Source organism: Mesocricetus auratus, unplaced genomic scaffold (assembly GCF_017639785.1).
Source record: "Mesocricetus auratus isolate SY011 unplaced genomic scaffold, BCM_Maur_2.0 Super-Scaffold_100007, whole genome shotgun sequence".
Classification (NCBI taxonomy): Eukaryota; Metazoa; Chordata; class Mammalia; order Rodentia; family Cricetidae; genus Mesocricetus; species Mesocricetus auratus.
In genome coordinates this window covers 83,684,501-83,701,723 of record NW_024429191.1, presented here as the reverse complement: position 1 = coordinate 83,701,723, position 17,223 = coordinate 83,684,501, and the positions used below count along the sequence as shown (strand labels likewise).

Below are 17,223 nucleotides of genomic sequence, written 5' to 3'. Positions count from 1 at the left end.
GGCCAGCGATCTCCATGCTGACCTGCAGCGACCTTCTTTTTCTAGTGCTGTGTCTTCTGTGAGCTGAACATCTGACACCTTTTCAGAGAATATTTCCCCCATTGGGAACATCTGGAAAGAATCAAAAACACGTGGGGCTGCCCAGAATGAGTTGTTTCTCAGATAGAAATTTAACCCCCAGTTTCCACAACTCAGGGCCCTGGCCTACTATGCTGAGCCTCACACTGTCAAGGGAGGTACAGGCTCAGGACAGAGGGAGGGGTGCCCAGAGCCCCCCACTCACACACTCCCAACCCTGCTGTGGGAAGAAGGGGGCAGCTTTCTCCAAATGTGGGCCCTAGCCAGCCACACAGGCTGCTTGTGGGCTGTGCACAGAGATGAAAAGACGCTACCAAAGGTCAACATCTGTCTGCCTTCCTGGGATCTGGAGACAAGACAGAGAAGATGTCTAGCAGGAGACACAAGACTCAGACGGGGCTGGGCTGCTAAGGGTTTCACGGACCCTGAGGAAGGATGCAAAGCTAAGCTCAGATGAACCCCCGAACGCTGTGGTCGTCCCTAGGGTCACGCTAGCGGTCAAGGGAGAGCCAAAGAGCCTGCAGAACCAGAGGGCTCTCCCATCTCTGCCTCTCCCCTGCTCAGGACCCCCAGAGCTACATCCGACACTCCAGTGACCTCAGCATCCCACAGAATTCCCTGGAAAAGCCCCTTCAACCGTGACGGTTAAGTGGTGGGTTTTCCCTAAGTGGTTTCTGCTTAGGCCCAGCCCTTTGGCGCCCCACAGCAAAGCCCTGTACAAGGAGAGGAGCGTCCTGGTAGAGGCCCTAGGCTGTATCCTTCTCTACCAGTTGGTAGACTTTTGCACAAGAACCTCTGTGACTCCCTTCCCACAGTCAGCTTTTGACATGGCTTCCTGTACTCCAAGCTCTACTCTGGGCCTCTCCAGGAGCCTGGTGTGAGTCTGTCCCTGCAATGTCCTTCCCCAGTGCACCTCTTCCTACAGGATACGGGTTGTCCAGGGCCGAGGACCCAAGGTCAGATTCATTTAAGCAGCATTTCTCAACCTACAGGCCACAACCTTCAGAAAACACTTATTTCCGATGCTGCCGCTCAGTAGCAAAATTGCAGTTATGTAGAAGCAACACAAATAAATTGATACTTGGGGGTTCCTAAGACCATCAGGAATATGTGTTTCCAATGGTCACAACCCACAGGTTGGGAACCACGGATACAGAGGACTGGGGTGTGTTTATTTAAATGCACCAAGAGCTGCCCTTCCAGAGCAAGGCAGCCGCAGTGGAGGCTAGCTGGCCCAGGAGATGACCCCTGAGTGGGGTAGAGAGAGAGAAACACTTTCTACTGTTTCTCAGAACCCCAAGCTGTGTTGTCCAGGCGGGCCACCTTCAAGTCCCAGCAGGCCAGCTGATGAGGCCTCCCTCCCTTTGGGTCCCTGGAGGAATGGTGCCTCCCCTGGGTCTCAATTTGCATGGCAGGAAGGGGCCTAATGGGGAAGAGGCGGAGAGCAGACGGGGCTGCAGCCCAGGCTGACATACAGTTGGTTACATGTTTCTCCCGAAAACCTCCTAAGTGGTGACAGGCCTGGACTCAGAGGCGGAGCAGTGACCATGGCCACGCTGGTGCCCTCTTCTGTGCCCTGCCACTGGCTGCTGTTCCTGATGCTTCTTTCAGGTACGGTGCGGTGCGTGTGACGGACAATAAGCCTGCCGGCTTTGAGGGCGGCCTGTCGGCTCACCCGGCGCGTCCCCGCCCAGTCTCTGGCTGGCTTAGCCGCCTGCATTTTGCCCTCTGCTCCTTGTCTGCCTCCTTCTGACTGTCCTGTACCCAGCTTGTGGGTCTTAAGGGGAGGCTCAGGGCCTGAGGTCCCAGCCCCTCTCCAGCCTGGAGGGTTTCAGGTAGAGCTGGGTACTAGGGGCTCATCTTGTTGGCAGCTATGACCTGATGAGTCGGGCCCAGGGGGAAGAAGGGGCAGCATGTGGCTCCCAGTTAAGCCCTGAGAACACAGCACCACAGCACGGGACAGGCTGGCTGGTCCTCGTAACCTGGAGGACAGCACGTTCCGGGAGCGGTCCTCTCTTTGAAAGACTGGGCAAACCCTCCCAACTGTGGCTTTCTTCTCCTTATCTGCAGAAGCTCCAGGCCAGCCTGAGGGTCAAAGGCAGAAGGAGGGGGGCTGCTAGTACCACCCCCCTCCTTCTGCCTCCGTGGTACAGGGGCAGGGAGAGCCAAAGGGCCTTGCCGCTCTAGTCCTGGAAGGAGGAAGTGACTCTGGGAATGTGGAGGGGGTAAGGGTGGACAATCAACTGAGGGTGGAGAGGCCTGACCTAGCCCCGCCCACTTCCTCCCACACTCCAGGTGAGCCGGTACCAGCCATGACAAGCAGTGACCTGCCACAGAATTTCCAAGGTTAGTTGCCTCACCCAGCACTTCACGGGCAAATGTATCTGTTCCACACTAGCCACTGTGGTCTTACATCTTTGCCTGGAGCTCCTCATGTCTACAGCTGAGGCCTCTGACCGAGGCTCCTTTATGGAGAGCTGTCACCCCTCATCAGGCTATCATGCTCCAGTCTGGGCCACTGAGGGCCAGCGCTGAGCCAGGGTTGGGGATCAGAGCATGACAACCAGATGGGATTCCGTAAGGCCTCAGGCCTGGGTCTGTGTAGCTGAGACCCAACAAACCTCTCAGGAGTGGGTCCATGAGAAGGTTCGAGAGGGTAAGCAGGGAGGGCCTCAGGTGTCCAGCTAAGGATTAAACCTCTGTCACTCTGGGGACAGTGGGGAGCCCTCGGGGATTTGGGGTTGGTATAGGAAAGTCCAGAAGAAAGAGCTGAAGTAACCAACGAGGCCAAGAGGGCTGTCCTGCAGATGAGGTCTGGATCTAGCAGTTACAGTGGACACGGAAGCATTGGGAAGCTTCCAGAAGCCTTCTTAAGGAGAGACGAGGGGACAGAGGTTTGACCAGGAAGAGGTGTGGTATGTGGCCTCTCACATGGTCTACTTCCCCACACCTCCGTCTCAGAACCCTGATGCTCCAGCATGTGAGGCAGGCTAAACTGATTCCGCGTCTTCCACGGTGGGCTCGGTTGGCAAACAGGAAGACAGTAAGCCAGATTTTAAATCTTGCCTTGGTATCCACAGGAAGCTCTTGTTCCAAGATCCATCAGTACCCAAGGTACTTAGCCAAGAAGCGGAACTCGGAGGTTAAGCTTTATTGCTTCTCAGAGTTCTCCGGCATCATGACCTGGTTCCGAAAGCAAGGGAACCAGGAGCCCCAGGAGCTGTCGGAAGAAGAGGGACACATCTCGAAGACCCGGAATGGCTCTGTCCATACCCTCACCATCCAAAGCATCCAGTATGAGGACAATGGTATCTACTTCTGCAAGCAACAATGCAACAGCGCCAACTTAGATACTGCCTGGAGCTGTGGCTCGGAACTTAAAGTCTTAGGTGTGTGCAAGGTAGACTTGTGTTCATGTAGCCATCCATACCCACGCCCCAACCCAGCCTGCCAACAAGGGGAGGTGGCGATGGCCCTAGAATTCCCAGGGGAACTGCTGGGCAGTAGGTCCTGAGGGTGTCCAAAGAGCCACCATACTTAACCTTCAGCCCGGCATCATGCCCTGTCTCCCTGACCCAGGATTCAGCACCTTGGAGCAACTGAAGCGGCGAAACACACTGAAGGATGGCATCATCATGATCCAGACCCTCCTAATCATTGTCTTCATCATCGTGCCCATCTTCTTGCTGCTAGACAAGGTGCCCACAGGAGCTGGGGATCCTTGGGGAGGCTGGGAGGTGGGCAGACAAGACCCGGACAGCATCGTCTCTATTCTCTCAGGCTCTGCAGCTTCTCCCTCGAACAGGCCCCACCCCCTGTCCACTGGTCCAGTGTTTATTCATTCATCTGTTCTTGAGAATTCCTTCATCTCATTCTCAAGAATTCCTTCTTCCCCTCCCCTGTCCAGACCCACACCCATGGCCCATCAGGGGACAAGGGAGGGAGGACCTTAATACTCTGAACTGAGTTCTCCCCCTCCCCCGCTCCCCTTCTCCTGCAGGATGACAGCAAGGCAGGAATGGAGGAAGACCACACCTATGAGGTAAGGGACAGTGTAACCTTGCTACACTCCGAGCTGCAGTGGTCACCCTCTTTTGGCGTGGTCAGAGTGTGGCCCAGACCTGAGCTCCAATCCATCTTTCTAGGGCTTGAACGTTGACCAGACAGCCACGTATGAAGACATAGTGACTCTTCGCACAGGGGAGGTAAAGTGGTCTGTCGGAGAGCACCCAGGCCAGGAGTGAGGGGCACCCTCATCCTGCCCAACTCCTGGGCCTCACTGCCTCAAAACTGCCTTCCTGGATCCCCAGTCAGCATCTGAAGCTGGACCACCAATGCCACATCTCTCTCCAGCCCCTGCCTGGTCCCCAGCTCTTGCTGAAAGGCCTGGGGTAGAAGGACAATTGGGCAGTGACATGGAGTGGGGGCTACACTGGACCCAAGGCTTCTAGAAGCGCCATGCAGGATCTGTCCTCATGTTTGGGACAGGAAACAGAGACTTGTGGGAACCTGCAAACGGACTCAGAGCAGACTAACTTCCTGAAGAGCCCAGGAAGGACCATGATCCCCACTGGCACCAGAAGGGCTTGTGAGAATGTCATTTCTCTCTCCCATCCCAAGGATCACCTAGCCTACAGCCCATCCTACTGTGGAATAAACAATGTGTCTGACCTGAGGCATTCATGACATCCGTCTGTAGGAACTGAGTGGGTGGGCATGGTTATGTGGCATCTGAATGTGGTACCCATGGTCTTACTGTGGGGGAAGTGATTGCCCTGGTCTCCCTACCCTTCTCTCTGAAGGCCAAGCTGGGGTCCACAGTCACACCCCTACCCTGGAACAGTTGCTGGAGAAAGAGGGCCCAACCTGACCTGCTGAGCAGGGATACCTTGACGATATTCTCCAATGAACCAGAGGGGAGGCTTTAATCCCAGGACTCAGGAGGCAGAGGCAGGTGGATCTCTGTGAGTTTGAGCCCAGCCTGGTCTAGAGAGCTAGACAGCAATTTCCAGGACGGCCAGGGCTACACACAGAGAAACCTTGTTTTAAGAGAGAAATAGTCGCCGGGTGGTGGTGACTCACACTTTCACACTTTTAATCCCAGAACTCAGGAGGCAGAGGCAGTCAGATCTCTATGAGTTTAAGGCCAGCCTGGTCTACAAAGCTACACAGGGAAATCCTGTCTCTAAAAACTGAGAGAGAGAGAGAGAGAGAGAGAGAGAGAGAGAGAGAGAGAGAGAGAGAGAGAGAGAGAGAGAGAGAGAGATCCCTAAAGGGGATTTGAATGATGAATGATGTCAGGGCTTTTGGTCAGGGTGATCCCAGTATCACAGAGAAAGAAAGCACTTTACCCATGCCCCATTGGCCTCTAAGGCCTAATAAATCAGGTCCTACCCTACCAGCTGTGCGTGAGGCTAACAAGGAGCCATTGAACATCAGGGAGGCCGAGGGCAGAGCAGCTGTGTATGCCAAGCCTCCCTGCCAAGCTCCACTGTGGTGCTCAACCCCTTGGTGGACCTCATAACGCCCGCATCCCTGCCGACCCTGCTGTGGGAATCTCTGCCCTGAGCAGCTGCGGGCACGTGGGGAAGACCGAGATCACAGCTCCCACAACCACAGGAATTCTGGGTGGGACAGGTGGGTAAGGCACTTGTGCAGGGGGGGCGAGGACGGGGACAGACTTCAGGTCGGAGTCCCTGGCACTGAGTGACCCTGACCTCTGAGCCAGGCTGGTTGAGATGAGCCTTGTTGATCCTCTGGGTCCTGGGCTGACAGAGGGAAGGGCTTGTTTTGCCATCTGCCTTCACTGAGCTGGAGCCCTCGCTTTCCTGCTGTTTTGCATACTAGGGCTAATTCTGTCCCCTACCTCCACCAGGGACCAGGCAGCCAGCCAGGGTAAGGGGGTCGTAACTACTTCTCTAAGCAGGATCTCCCCCTCCTTGGGGCTTCTCTGGTTCAGGGAAGGCCTTGACTTTACTGAAAGACTACCCCATGTCAGAAGCAGGGGCTCCCTTTGTTGACAAAGACATCGTTTGGGCAGGAGGCACCCCCTTCAGCAGACAACCTCACAGGAAAGTAACTTCCTTGGCTCTGATAGAGGAGTCCAAATTGGGGTGTTTTTCTGTTTTAGGAGCTCTCAGGGTGTCACTCTGTCTGTCTGTCTGGTGGGCCCCTGGATACTTAGAACTGACACAGGCATCGGAAACCTAGCTAAGTCTTAATAGTGTGAAGATCATCTAAGACCAGTTGCTTTATATGTGACACAGGATTCATAAATCCTATCTGGCACAAGCCATGATAACTCATGCCTATTAATCCCAACTACTCAGGCTGAGGAAGGATCTTGAGTTCAAGGCCAGCCTTGGCAATATTTTAAGACCTGTCTGAAAAACTTGAAAGAAGGGAGTTGAGCCAGATCCTGGGTATTTCTCATACAAAAAAGTATAGAATGCTCCATGAATTTGTGTAACAGGGCCTCTGACTGACCTGGAGCTCATGGATTAGGCTAACTTGTCTGGTCATCCAGATCCAAGGATCTGCCATCTTTGCTTCCCCAGCACTGGGATTATAAGTGCGCCCTCCCTTGCCAAGGTTTTATACCTGAGCTCTGGGAATTGAATGAGAGACTTCCTGTTCATGTGACCAGCACTTACCAACCAACGCATCTCCTCAGCCAGTTTTTGTTTGGTTGGTTTTTTTTGAGACACGGTTTCATTATGTATTCCTGTCTGTCCTGGAACTCACTCTGTAGACAAAACTGACCTTGAACTCACAGAGGTCCTCTGACTACTGAGTGCTAGAATTAAAGGTGTGTGCTACCACACCCAATTTGGGTTTGTATTTTTAATGTCACATAAAAGAGTTAAATTTGTTTATTTTTCTATTTATAAGCAGGGAAACTTTGTGTCATTCTATATGAATTCTAAAATGAGTTTGTATAAGCTGCGAAATAGAACATGAGCCAAAAGCTATTCCAAAGCTCAACAGACAAATATTAAACACCTCTTAAGAGCTCTCAAATTTTTGTGGAGCACCCCTTCATCCACCTGGCTTAAGTCCTTTTCTGTGGGGCTATTGGGTTCCCTAGAACTGAAGGTACAGACAGTTGTGAACCACCATGTGAGTGCTGGGAATTGAACTCAGGAAGGGTAGCTAGTGCTCTTGACCACTGAGCCATCTCCAGCTCTTGTGTGGTTGAGGGGCGGGGTAAATCTTAGTTCCATTACTCAAAGCCCAGCAAGGTCAGCAAAACTGACCAAGAGTCAGAACCGGGTCTTGTGATCCAAATATCCATTCCGCCCACGGCGGCTTCACCTCTGCCTCCTTCGCGGGACTGAGCAGCAATAAAACTGAAGTTAAGGAAGACTGGGGGACAGAGCCCCGGACGCCATTAGCTGTTTTAAAGAGCTTTATAAAGCTAATTTATCACAGGGTCCGACACACTCCCTTCTTAACGCGGCCTGGACCAGCCGGCTTCCCTACCGCAGATTGCAGCTCAGAGGCCGTGGTGGGCGGCCCTCGGTGGGCACATGCCCCATTGCCCGCTGGGGGAATCCAGCCAGGTCCCTCGGGGCCCTGGTTTAAGCATAGAATGGTTCCTCCTCCGCTCAGCTTGACTTCCGGCCCTCTCAATGCAGGTGCTGCCTGGGCTGGGGCCAACTGACCCATGGCTCTGGGTGTTTTTCCAGCAGAATCAGACATGAGAGAAAAACAAGGTACAAGGAACCACCTCTGTTTGGGTGGGAACAGCAGTTAGTTCCCACGGCCAGCCCCTGTCTAGCTGGTTGTGCCATTTGTACTAGGACAGGGCCTCAAAAGCCACCCAGGAACACCGGAATCTCCAGATCCCGTCTTCTCTTTTTAGTTCACTATAGAGTGGGGGGATTTCTGGAAGTTTGCTGAGCCTTGGAGCTGCCTCGTCCCCATGATGACACTGCCGCTATGACATCTCCAGGTACTGTGTTGTAACGGGAACATCGACCTGCAGCTGGAGGCGCCTTCCCCAACCCAGAAGCCTTTCCCTGGAAACACAGCTGACTGTGAGAACAAAGATTAACAGGCATTAAGTTCTGAGCTCCATCAGAAAGAAGTTTGTTTAAAAACATTTTGGCTGATCCTAGTACGGTTGTTTTTTAAAAACAACTTACCCTGGTGATGTGCCTTGCATCTGTAACTACCCTTCCCCCACACACACACTTGGAAAGCTGGGACAGGAGGATTGATTTGTGTGCAGCTAACGCCAACCTGGGCTACAGAGTGAAACCCTGTCAAAACAAATAAACAAACAGTAAAAAAAATAAAATAAAAATATTTTTTAAAGCCAGACGTTGGTGGCGCACGCCTTTAATCCCAGCACTCCGGAGGCAAGGGACAGGTGGATCTCTGTGAGTTCAAGACCCGCATGGTCTACAGAGCGGGTTCCAGGACAGGCTCTAAAACAATACAGAGAAACCCTGTCATCTTTCCTTGGATTTACCTAACCCAGCTCTGTCCACATGGCAGGACGGGCAGGACGGAAAGCCACTAGGGTCCAGATTCGGCAAGTGTGGGTCTGCTCATGGAGACTTCTTATTAGCACATGCGTGCAGCCTTGTCTACTTTTCCAGTTAATTTTCTTCATGTATGTTGCTGTACATCCACGTATCTGTCCCTTTTACTTAAAAATAACTGTAAAGTTGGGCACAGTGGATCACAGCTGTACCCCAGTACCTGGGAGGAGGCAAGAAGATGGCCACAAGTTCGAGGATAGCTGGACTGTCTCGTGAGACCCTGTCTCCAGAACAACCAAACCAAACCCAACAGAAAAGCCAACCAAAAAGCCAAACCAACAAAAAACAACAGAAAAACGAAAGACATGTTTTAGGGAGGGGACTTCTATCATGTTTACTTGCTATTTGTAGCCACTTGACCCTCTGAACCCCCCACCTTGCTTTTCTTTTTTCTTTTTTTTTTTTTTTTTTTTTTTTTTTGGTTTTTTACGAGACAGGGTTTCTCTGTATTGTTTTGGAGGCTATCAGTCCAGCCCGGCCTCGAACTCACAGAGATCCACCTGCCTCTGCCTCCCGAGTGCTGGGATTAAAGGCGTGCGCCACCACTGCCCGGCCTCCCCCCTTGCTTTTCTGACCATCTTCCCTTGGTTTTGTTTGGCCAAGCATTGTTTCCTGGGAACAGGTAAGTCTGGGTCCTTGCCCCATGCCATACATCAGCCTGCTCCCTCCATGGCATGGCTTGTTCTCGCCCCAGTAAGAAGCAAAGATGGTGTTTTCTGTTCATCGAGCTACACCCAGCTTCCTGATACAGCTGGCCTTGGGGGTGGACTGCCAACGCTTGCTCAGTGCCTGAGTAAGGGAACCGGCAGGCACCCGCGATCCCGGCACTCAGGGACTGAGGCAGGAGTTGGGACCCAGCTTGAGCTACGCAGTGAGATCCTCGTCTCAGCATGAGAAGTAGGACAGGGTGGGGAGCGAACAAAGGAAAGGCAGGGATCAAAGATGCTGTGAAGCTATGGTATAAGCAGTCACAGGACAAGGTGACTTACTGAGGGCACCCAGGGAAAGCACCCCGGACTTCTCTATTTTTTGTGGGTGTGTTTATGTGTGTCTGTGCATGTGGGTGTGGGCACATAGGTGCACATAGGCATACATGTACATACGTGTGTCTATGGCAGCCCGAGAACAACTTTACATAGTGCTATTCCTCAGACATCATCTACTCTTTTATTTTTATTTTCCAACAGGGTCCCTGGCTGGCCTGGAAATAGCTGAGTCAGCAAAGATGGCCGGCTCGCTATCCCCATGTTCTCACTGGACCCTGCGATCTCTGTCTCCCCAGAATTAGGATTTCTAGGGTAACCCGCTCGCCTGACTTGTTTTGTTTTGTTTTAACACAGGTTCTGAGAACTCTAACAGAGGTCCTCCCTCCTGCAAGGCAAGCACTTTACTGACTGAGGCACCTCTCTGCCCCAGCCTTTTTCAGAAAGTCTCTGTCCCTGGCAAGTGACCTGGAGGTTCCTTAGCACGTTCAGTGACATTTGTTCATGGATTATCCCCCGGCATCAACAATACGCCACTGACACACAGAGGTGCCTGCCCAGCCATCCCCTGACCCCCCAATCCCCTCCCTCTACCAAGAGCCTTCTGCTGCATCGTGGGGGGGAGAACTCCAGGGTCCGAGAAGATACAGGAAGTGAAACCACGAAGCACACTGAAACGTGCAATACAAATATGCAGGGTGATATGATCTGGTTCACTAGATCAGGACACATCAGGTTGTTTTTTTCTTCGACTTTCTTAGCCTCTGTGGATGCCCCCATTCAATTTCTTTGGGCTCATCTGTGGGGGCTTGCTATGTAAAGAGGAAGGTCCTGCTCATGCCAGGTAGTGCCATGGGGGGGGGTCATCCCTTAGAAAGTGCAAGACCCAGGCAGTCTGTCTCTCAGTGTCTTTAGCTCTCAAATGAGTTCCTGGTACCTGGTGGATCTTCAGAAACACACCTCCCCTGGAAAGGCCCTTGGGAATCCCCAAATAATATTCTTTCAACTTTAGAGTCTAAACACAATAGAGTAAGTGATCAGTAGTGCTAAGACCCATGTACTAACTGGATTGGGGGAGGTTGTACACTTGGAAACCCAGCACTCAGGGTCATGAGTTTGAGGCCAGCCTGGGCTACACAGTGAGTTCCAGGGTAGCCTGAACAAGAATATATATGCATTCTTATGATATACATATGTATGTATGTATGTATGTCATATGTATGTTTAAACCTGATGTAAAGAATTCTGAAGCCACAACAAATGTAATAACCAACTCTGAGCAAGAAGTGGGAAGAGTGTGCTTCAAATTGCCAGTGAGGAGTTCGCAGATATATGCCTAATCCTGTTGAGGTCATCTCTACAACCAGGATGAGAAAAATGAGACCGGTCCCACAACGAACTGGAACCCTCAAAGTGTAGAAGAGATCGAGGGGTCAAGGATCAAGAGATCAGTGACTTTCTGTGGTACATACAGAGAAGCCCAGAGACATCCAAGTTTGGAAACACAAAGGTCTTCCAAACAAAGGCATCCATGAACTCGAAACTATAAGGGGTGTTTTCTGTTTACGTTTGTATCAGTTCATATATGTGTATGAGTGTGTGCACCTGTGTGTGAATGTGTGCAGAAGCCAGAAGTCAACAGTTTCTCAAGCAACTGTCTGCCCTGTTTTACTTTTACTTTTTGTTTTGAAATTATATGTGCTGTGTGTTTGTGTGTGTTGTGCCTGTGTGTACTCTGTGTGTGTGCTCGCATGTGTGTGTGTGCTCTGTGTGTGTGTGTGTTTGTGTGTGTGTCCATGAGTTCATATGAGCATGGAGACTAGAGCAGGGTATTGGGTCCCCTGGAGCTATAGTTACAAGCAGTTGTGAGCTGACCATGTGAGTGGTAGGAACCAAACTTGGGCCTCTGTGTGTACTCTGAACCACTGAGCCATCTACCCAGCCCCTTCACCTTATTTTTAGTAAAAGGAACCTTGGCCCGGCAGTGGTGGCCGAAACCTTTAATCCCAGCACTCAGCAGGCAGAGGCAGGCAGATCTCCATGAGTTCAAGGCCACCCTGGCCTACAGAGTGAGTTCCAGGACAGACTCCAAAACTACACAGAGAAACCCTGTCTCAAAAAAAAAAAAAAAAAAAAAAAAAAAAGAAAGACAGGAAAGGAAGTTCTCTGAACCTGAAACTCTGAGATCCAGCTAGAGCAGCCCCAGGGATCCTGCGGTCCAGCACCAGGACTATAGGTGTGCGGCTGCCCTGCCCTGCCTTTTAAAGGCAGACTGCTGGGAATCCAGGCTCAGGTCCTCAGCTTGTGAAGTGAGCTCTTTACTGACCTAGCCATCTCTCTGGCTCTAACATGGGTATTTCTTGTGTTTGGTTTGTTTGTTTTGAGACAGGGTTTCTCTGTGCAGCCTTGGCTGGCCTGGAACTCACTGTGTAGACCAGGCTGGCCTTGAACTTACAGAGATCCACCTGCCTCTGCCTCCTGAGTGCTGGGGTTAAAGGTGTGTGTGTGTGCCATCACCGCCGGCTCCCAGGGACATGATTTTTCAATGATATCACAACCAACTACTTCTATGTGCTTTCATAGTGGATCAAGCATTAAACATCCTGAGACCCAAAGGTAGGAGACTTACACGCAGGGAGTGTTGGGGACTCGATGCTGACACAGTGCAGCCTTCTCTGCCTGGCTTTGTCCTGTTGTAAGCTTTCCCACATGCACCCCACTTCTGGAACATTTTCACCCGGGAATTGATAGGGAAAACAAAGGCAGCCTTGCATTTAGGGGTGAGACCCAGCACTCAGAAGGATTCAGAAGCTAAAAGAACTGGGTGATTTCAATCTCACACAGGTGCAAGGGATAAAGGAGCTTGAACCATGGGAACTGTAAGGCTGAGGAGCAGCTGCCTCCACAGAACCAGCTCTTGAGGTTGGTCTTTCGGAACCTCAGTCTCTCCCTCTGAAGTGAAAAAAAAATGGGTTTGATGGTTACACCACATTCACAAGACTTTCGGGGGACCAAATGGGAGAATGTTCTTTGCCTCCTGATAAACAGATGCTAAGGAGCAGGGTGCTACAGTGAGTGGGTTAGCTTCTTTCAGAGTGCAGACGCAGACTGCCAGTGCTGCCAGAAGACTCAAAACCCAGAAGGACTTTCCAAACTTTGAGGTGCCCTGAGACTTCAGGGCTGTAAGAACTTGAAGTCCGCTGGGCAGTGGTGGCACACGCCTTTAATCCCAGCACTCGGGAGGCAGAGGCAGGCGGATCTCTGTGAGTTAGAGGCTGGGCTGGACTGATAGCCTCCAAAACAATACAGAGAAACCCTGTCTCGTAAAAATCAAAAAAAAAAAAAAAAAAAAAAAAAAAGAACTTGAAGTCCACGTCTGTTTGTAAGAGTTTTGCTTCTTGGCTTACAGCTCCATGGCAGGTCCAAGGAGCAGGGACAATACCTCAAGTTTGGGTCCTTTGCATCACAGACCTGAAAGGCACCTCAGAGTTTGTGGGAGGGCAATGTGCGCGGTCGGTACCCTCTAGTGGTAAGTGTTATCATTACAGCCAACAGCCACCCTTCACTAACTTATGTGTCTGATGGAAGAAGAGTTCCCACCTTACCCAACACACATATTCTTTCTCTGTCTCCCTTTTTCTCTCTTTCTTTATTTTTATTTTTTGAGACAGGGTTTCCCTGTGTAGCCCTGGCTGTCCTGGAATCACTCTGTAGACCAGGCTGGCCTCGAACTCACAGAGATGTGCTTGCCTCTGCCTCTTAAGTGCTGGGATTAAAGGCGTGCGCCACCAACGCCCGGCTTCTCTTTCTTTTTTTTAAAGGTTAATTTTATTTTTATTGGTGTGCAAGTGTGTGAGTCTATGCCACACGTGTGTGAGTGCTCATGGAGGCCAGAAGAGGGCGTCAGACCCCCTAGAGCTGGAGTTACAGGTGGTTATGACCCACTTGTCATGGGTGCTGGGAACCAAATACAGGTCCTCTGGTAGAACATCAAGCTCTCTTAGCATACAGACCATCTCTATAAAGCCAGCACATGTATTTATGTGGTGGATTTAGGGAACCACGCACTCAAGAAGAAAAGAACACAGGTGGATCTCTGTAAGTTTGAGGCCAGGCTGGTCTACAGAGCCAGTTCCAAATCAGATTCCAAAGCCAAGGAGAAGGAGAAGGAGAAGGAGAAGGAGGAGAAGGAGAAGGAGAAGGAGAAGGAGAAGGAGAAGGAGAAGGAGAAGGAGAAGGAGAAGGAGAAGGAGAAGGAGAAGGAGAAGGAGAAGAAGAAGAAGAAGAAGAAGAAGAAGAAGAAGAAGAAGAAGAAGAAGAAGAAGAAGAAGAAGAAGAAGAAGAAGAAGAAGAAGAAGAAGAAGAAGAAGAAGAAGAAGACCCAGGAGGTGAAGGCCCCTGCAGCCAAGCCTGATACTGAGTTCATTCCCCGGGACCCACATGATGGAATCAATTCCAGTTATCTTCTGATCGCTACATGCACACACTTGAGGACACACACTTGAGGACACACACACATAAATGAACGCAATTTAAGAAGAAACATTGATGGGGACGATGCCTTTTGAAGGGACTCTGTTGCCCCGCATCCCAGTGAACAAACAACAGCGCCCTGCCAGGGTACCCTGGCCCTGGACTCAGCATGCTTTCCAAGGGACACATTGGGTGGTCTCTGTAGCTGAGATCTTGCATAACCAATGCGCACAAACCTGGCAAAGGTGGCGATGGAAAGATAAGGCTGGGGACGTGACCGAAGGAGAGGAGTGGGAACACGGTGAGTGGGAGGAGCCTCTAAATTATCCATCAGCACAAGCTGTCAGTGGCCCCAACCCATGAATAAATGTATAGGAAAAAGGCAGGGGCCTTGGGGTTGGGGAAAACAGGTAGGGTATAAAAGGGGCATGCAAGAGACCGAACTCAGGATCCTAGAGACCAGATCCCAAACTGCTCAGGGTCTTGTGGACCGATCACTGCCCGGCAATGGCTGCAGGTAAGCACCCTCGCTGCATCCAGCTGGGTGTGGTGTGGACCAAGGGGTCCTGAGGATGGATTTGAGGCTTCTAAAGCGAGTGCAGTCCAACTTCTGCCCATGTTGGAGACACCCTGGGTCCCTGTGGGAACTGGGAGAGACCGGCCACCGTTCTCAGTTTTTTTTTTTTTTTCTGCCCTCCTGTCTCTCTCTAGACTCCCAGACCTCCCGGCTCCTGACCTTCACCCTGCTCTGCCTGCTCTGGCCTCAGGAGGCTGGTGCCTTCCCTGCCATGCCCTTGTCCAGTCTGTTTGCCAATGCCGTGCTCCGAGCCCAGCATCTGCACCAGCTGGCTGCTGACACCTACAAAGAGTTTGTGAGTTCCCCAGAGAGGGGTGGCTGCCTCACTGTGGAAGCAGGAAGGGGCAGACCCCTGCCCCCGGAAAACAGGAAGCCATAGGAGGAAACTGAGGGGTCGGGGTCTTAAGCCAATGCTGTCAAGATGAACCATAACGGAGTGGGAGGGGGTCCTCTGTAAGGTAGCGATGACAGCGAGCTACAAGCTTACCCTCAGTGACTGCTCTTCGTCCAGGAGCGTGCGTACATCCCTGAGGGACAGCGCTATTCCATCCAGAATGCCCAGACTGCGTTCTGCTTCTCAGAGACCATCCCAGCCCCCACAGGCAAGGAGGAGGCCCAACAGAGAAGCGTGAGTAGTTTTGTCTGCACAAATTCTCTCTTCCCCACTGTAACCCTACCTGTACCCCAGGCCAGGGATCACCTTTTCCCTGAAGCTGAGGCAACCCTGGAGTCCCAGGCAGAGGTCACTAGGCAATCCACTCCACACACCCTGTCTTCTCAGGACATGGAATTGCTTCGCTTCTCGCTGCTGCTCATCCAGTCATGGCTGGGACCTGTGCAGTTCCTCAGTAGAATCTTCACCAACAGCCTGATGTTCGGAACCTCAGACCGCGTCTACGAGAAGCTCAAGGACCTGGAAGAGGGCATCCAGGCTCTGATGCAGGTGAGGAGGCCACTGGGGTGGACCACGCTGTCGTTTGCCTCTGCCTGGAGCCTAGCTGGGGGCTCACTGCTGTTCTCTGTTTACCCGTCAGGCCTTGACACTTGAGAGGACATCTTACTCATTTCTGCTTATGAAGCTTCTAGGTCTTTCTCTAGGTCCTGGAGTCGGGGAGGGCACAGCTCCCAAGATTCCTCTCCTCTGCCTCTCCCCTTCCTCTCCCCTGCAGGAGCTGGAAGATGGCAGTCCCCATGTTGGGCAGATCCTCAAGCAAACCTATGACAAGTTTGACACCAACATGCGCAGTGATGACGCTCTGCTCAAAAACTACGGGTTGCTCTCCTGCTTCAAGAAGGACCTGCACAAGGCTGAGACCTACCTGCGGGTCATGAAGTGCCGTCGCTTTGTGGAAAGCAGCTGTGCCTTCTAGCAGGGCACTACGGTGTCTCTGCTGTACTCCCCCAGCGCCTCCCTTTGCCCTAGCAACTGCCCATCCCTATGCTTCGCCCTAATAAAATTAAGATGCATCATATTGCTTGGCTAGATGTATTTCTTTTGCGGGATGGAAGGGTGGTGTCAAAGCGTCCTAGAAGCCGACCTGCCTGTGGGCTTCTGGAAGAGCAGCCCTGTCTCCCTGGACCAAATAGAGTCAACACATCACTTTCCCTATTACATGACGAGCCTGCTCCCACTCCATTGTCAAAATCCCAGCTCTCTGGACAGTCACAAGCCGACAAGGTCGTAGGTCACTCCCGTAAAGCACTCAGAGGTATTTATTCCTCCTCCAATCAGAATCAGGAAGACTGAACAGCCCCTAAAATTAGGAGGGCTTGAAAATGAGACAGAGGAGCAAAAGGAAAACATCTTTAAGAGAGAAAACACGAATAAAATCCCGGAACCACTGTTGTGATCAATCTGAAGACAGGCTTTCATTTGTATCGACTACCCATGAAAAATGGAGGCAATTCACAAACGGGTTTGGAGGCTGGAGAGATGGCTCAGAGGTTAAGAGCACTGGCTGTTCTTCCAGAGGTCCCAAGTTCAATTCTCAACAACCACATGGTGGCTCACAACCATTCCTAATGAGATCTGGTGCCCTCTTTGGCGTGCAGACATACATGGAGGCAGGATGTTGTATTCATAATAAATAAATAAATCTTTAAAAAAATAAACAAATCCAGCTCTTGGAGAAGAGGCATTTTCATTTTTAAAAAATGAGTTTGGAAGCTGGGCGTGGTGGCGCACAACTGTACTCCCAGCATTTAAGAGGCTGAGGTTGGAGGATGGCTGCGAGTCTGAGGCTAGCCTAGTCTACACATTGAGATCTAGACTAGCTTATTCTTTATAGCAAGGCTTTCTCTTAAACAGAAACAAAACAAATGGGTTTGAAACAATCAGAACCAGCAGGTCCGAATTAAACTACATAAGGGGGTGGAAGAAAGATTCTAGGAGGAAGATTGCCCTAGTAACTCCAGCGGGTACCAGGTGGGGCTGAGGGACAGACAGCTCAGGTGGTGTTCGGCTTGCAAGCATGAAGACCTGAGTTCAATTTCCAAAATCTATGTTAGCAAACAAAAACCACAACAACAAAACCTGAGTGCGATGGCATGCGATTATCAACTC

The 17,223-nt window shown here is 51.3% G+C and overlaps 2 protein-coding genes across 2 annotated transcripts; both read left to right on the top strand.

Moving 5' to 3' along the window:
• Positions 1-1,523: 1,523 nt before the first annotated feature.
• Cd79b (CD79b molecule) lies at positions 1,524-4,753 on the top strand. The gene is made up of 6 exons (XM_005070012.4): positions 1,524-1,689; positions 2,374-2,424; positions 3,159-3,467; positions 3,658-3,776; positions 4,079-4,120; positions 4,224-4,753. The coding sequence occupies exons 1-6, from the start codon at positions 1,626-1,628 to the stop codon at positions 4,320-4,322; spliced, it is 684 nt and encodes a 227-aa protein (XP_005070069.1). The 5' UTR covers positions 1,524-1,625; the 3' UTR covers positions 4,323-4,753.
• A 9,790-nt stretch (positions 4,754-14,543) lies between these two features.
• Gh1 (growth hormone 1) lies at positions 14,544-16,132 on the top strand. The gene is given in 5 exon segments (NM_001281615.1): positions 14,544-14,600; positions 14,795-14,955; positions 15,172-15,288; positions 15,442-15,603; positions 15,830-16,132. Coding segments are annotated over 5 exon segments (651 nt in total). The 5' UTR covers positions 14,544-14,590; the 3' UTR covers positions 16,031-16,132.
• Positions 16,133-17,223: the final 1,091 nt, after the last annotated feature.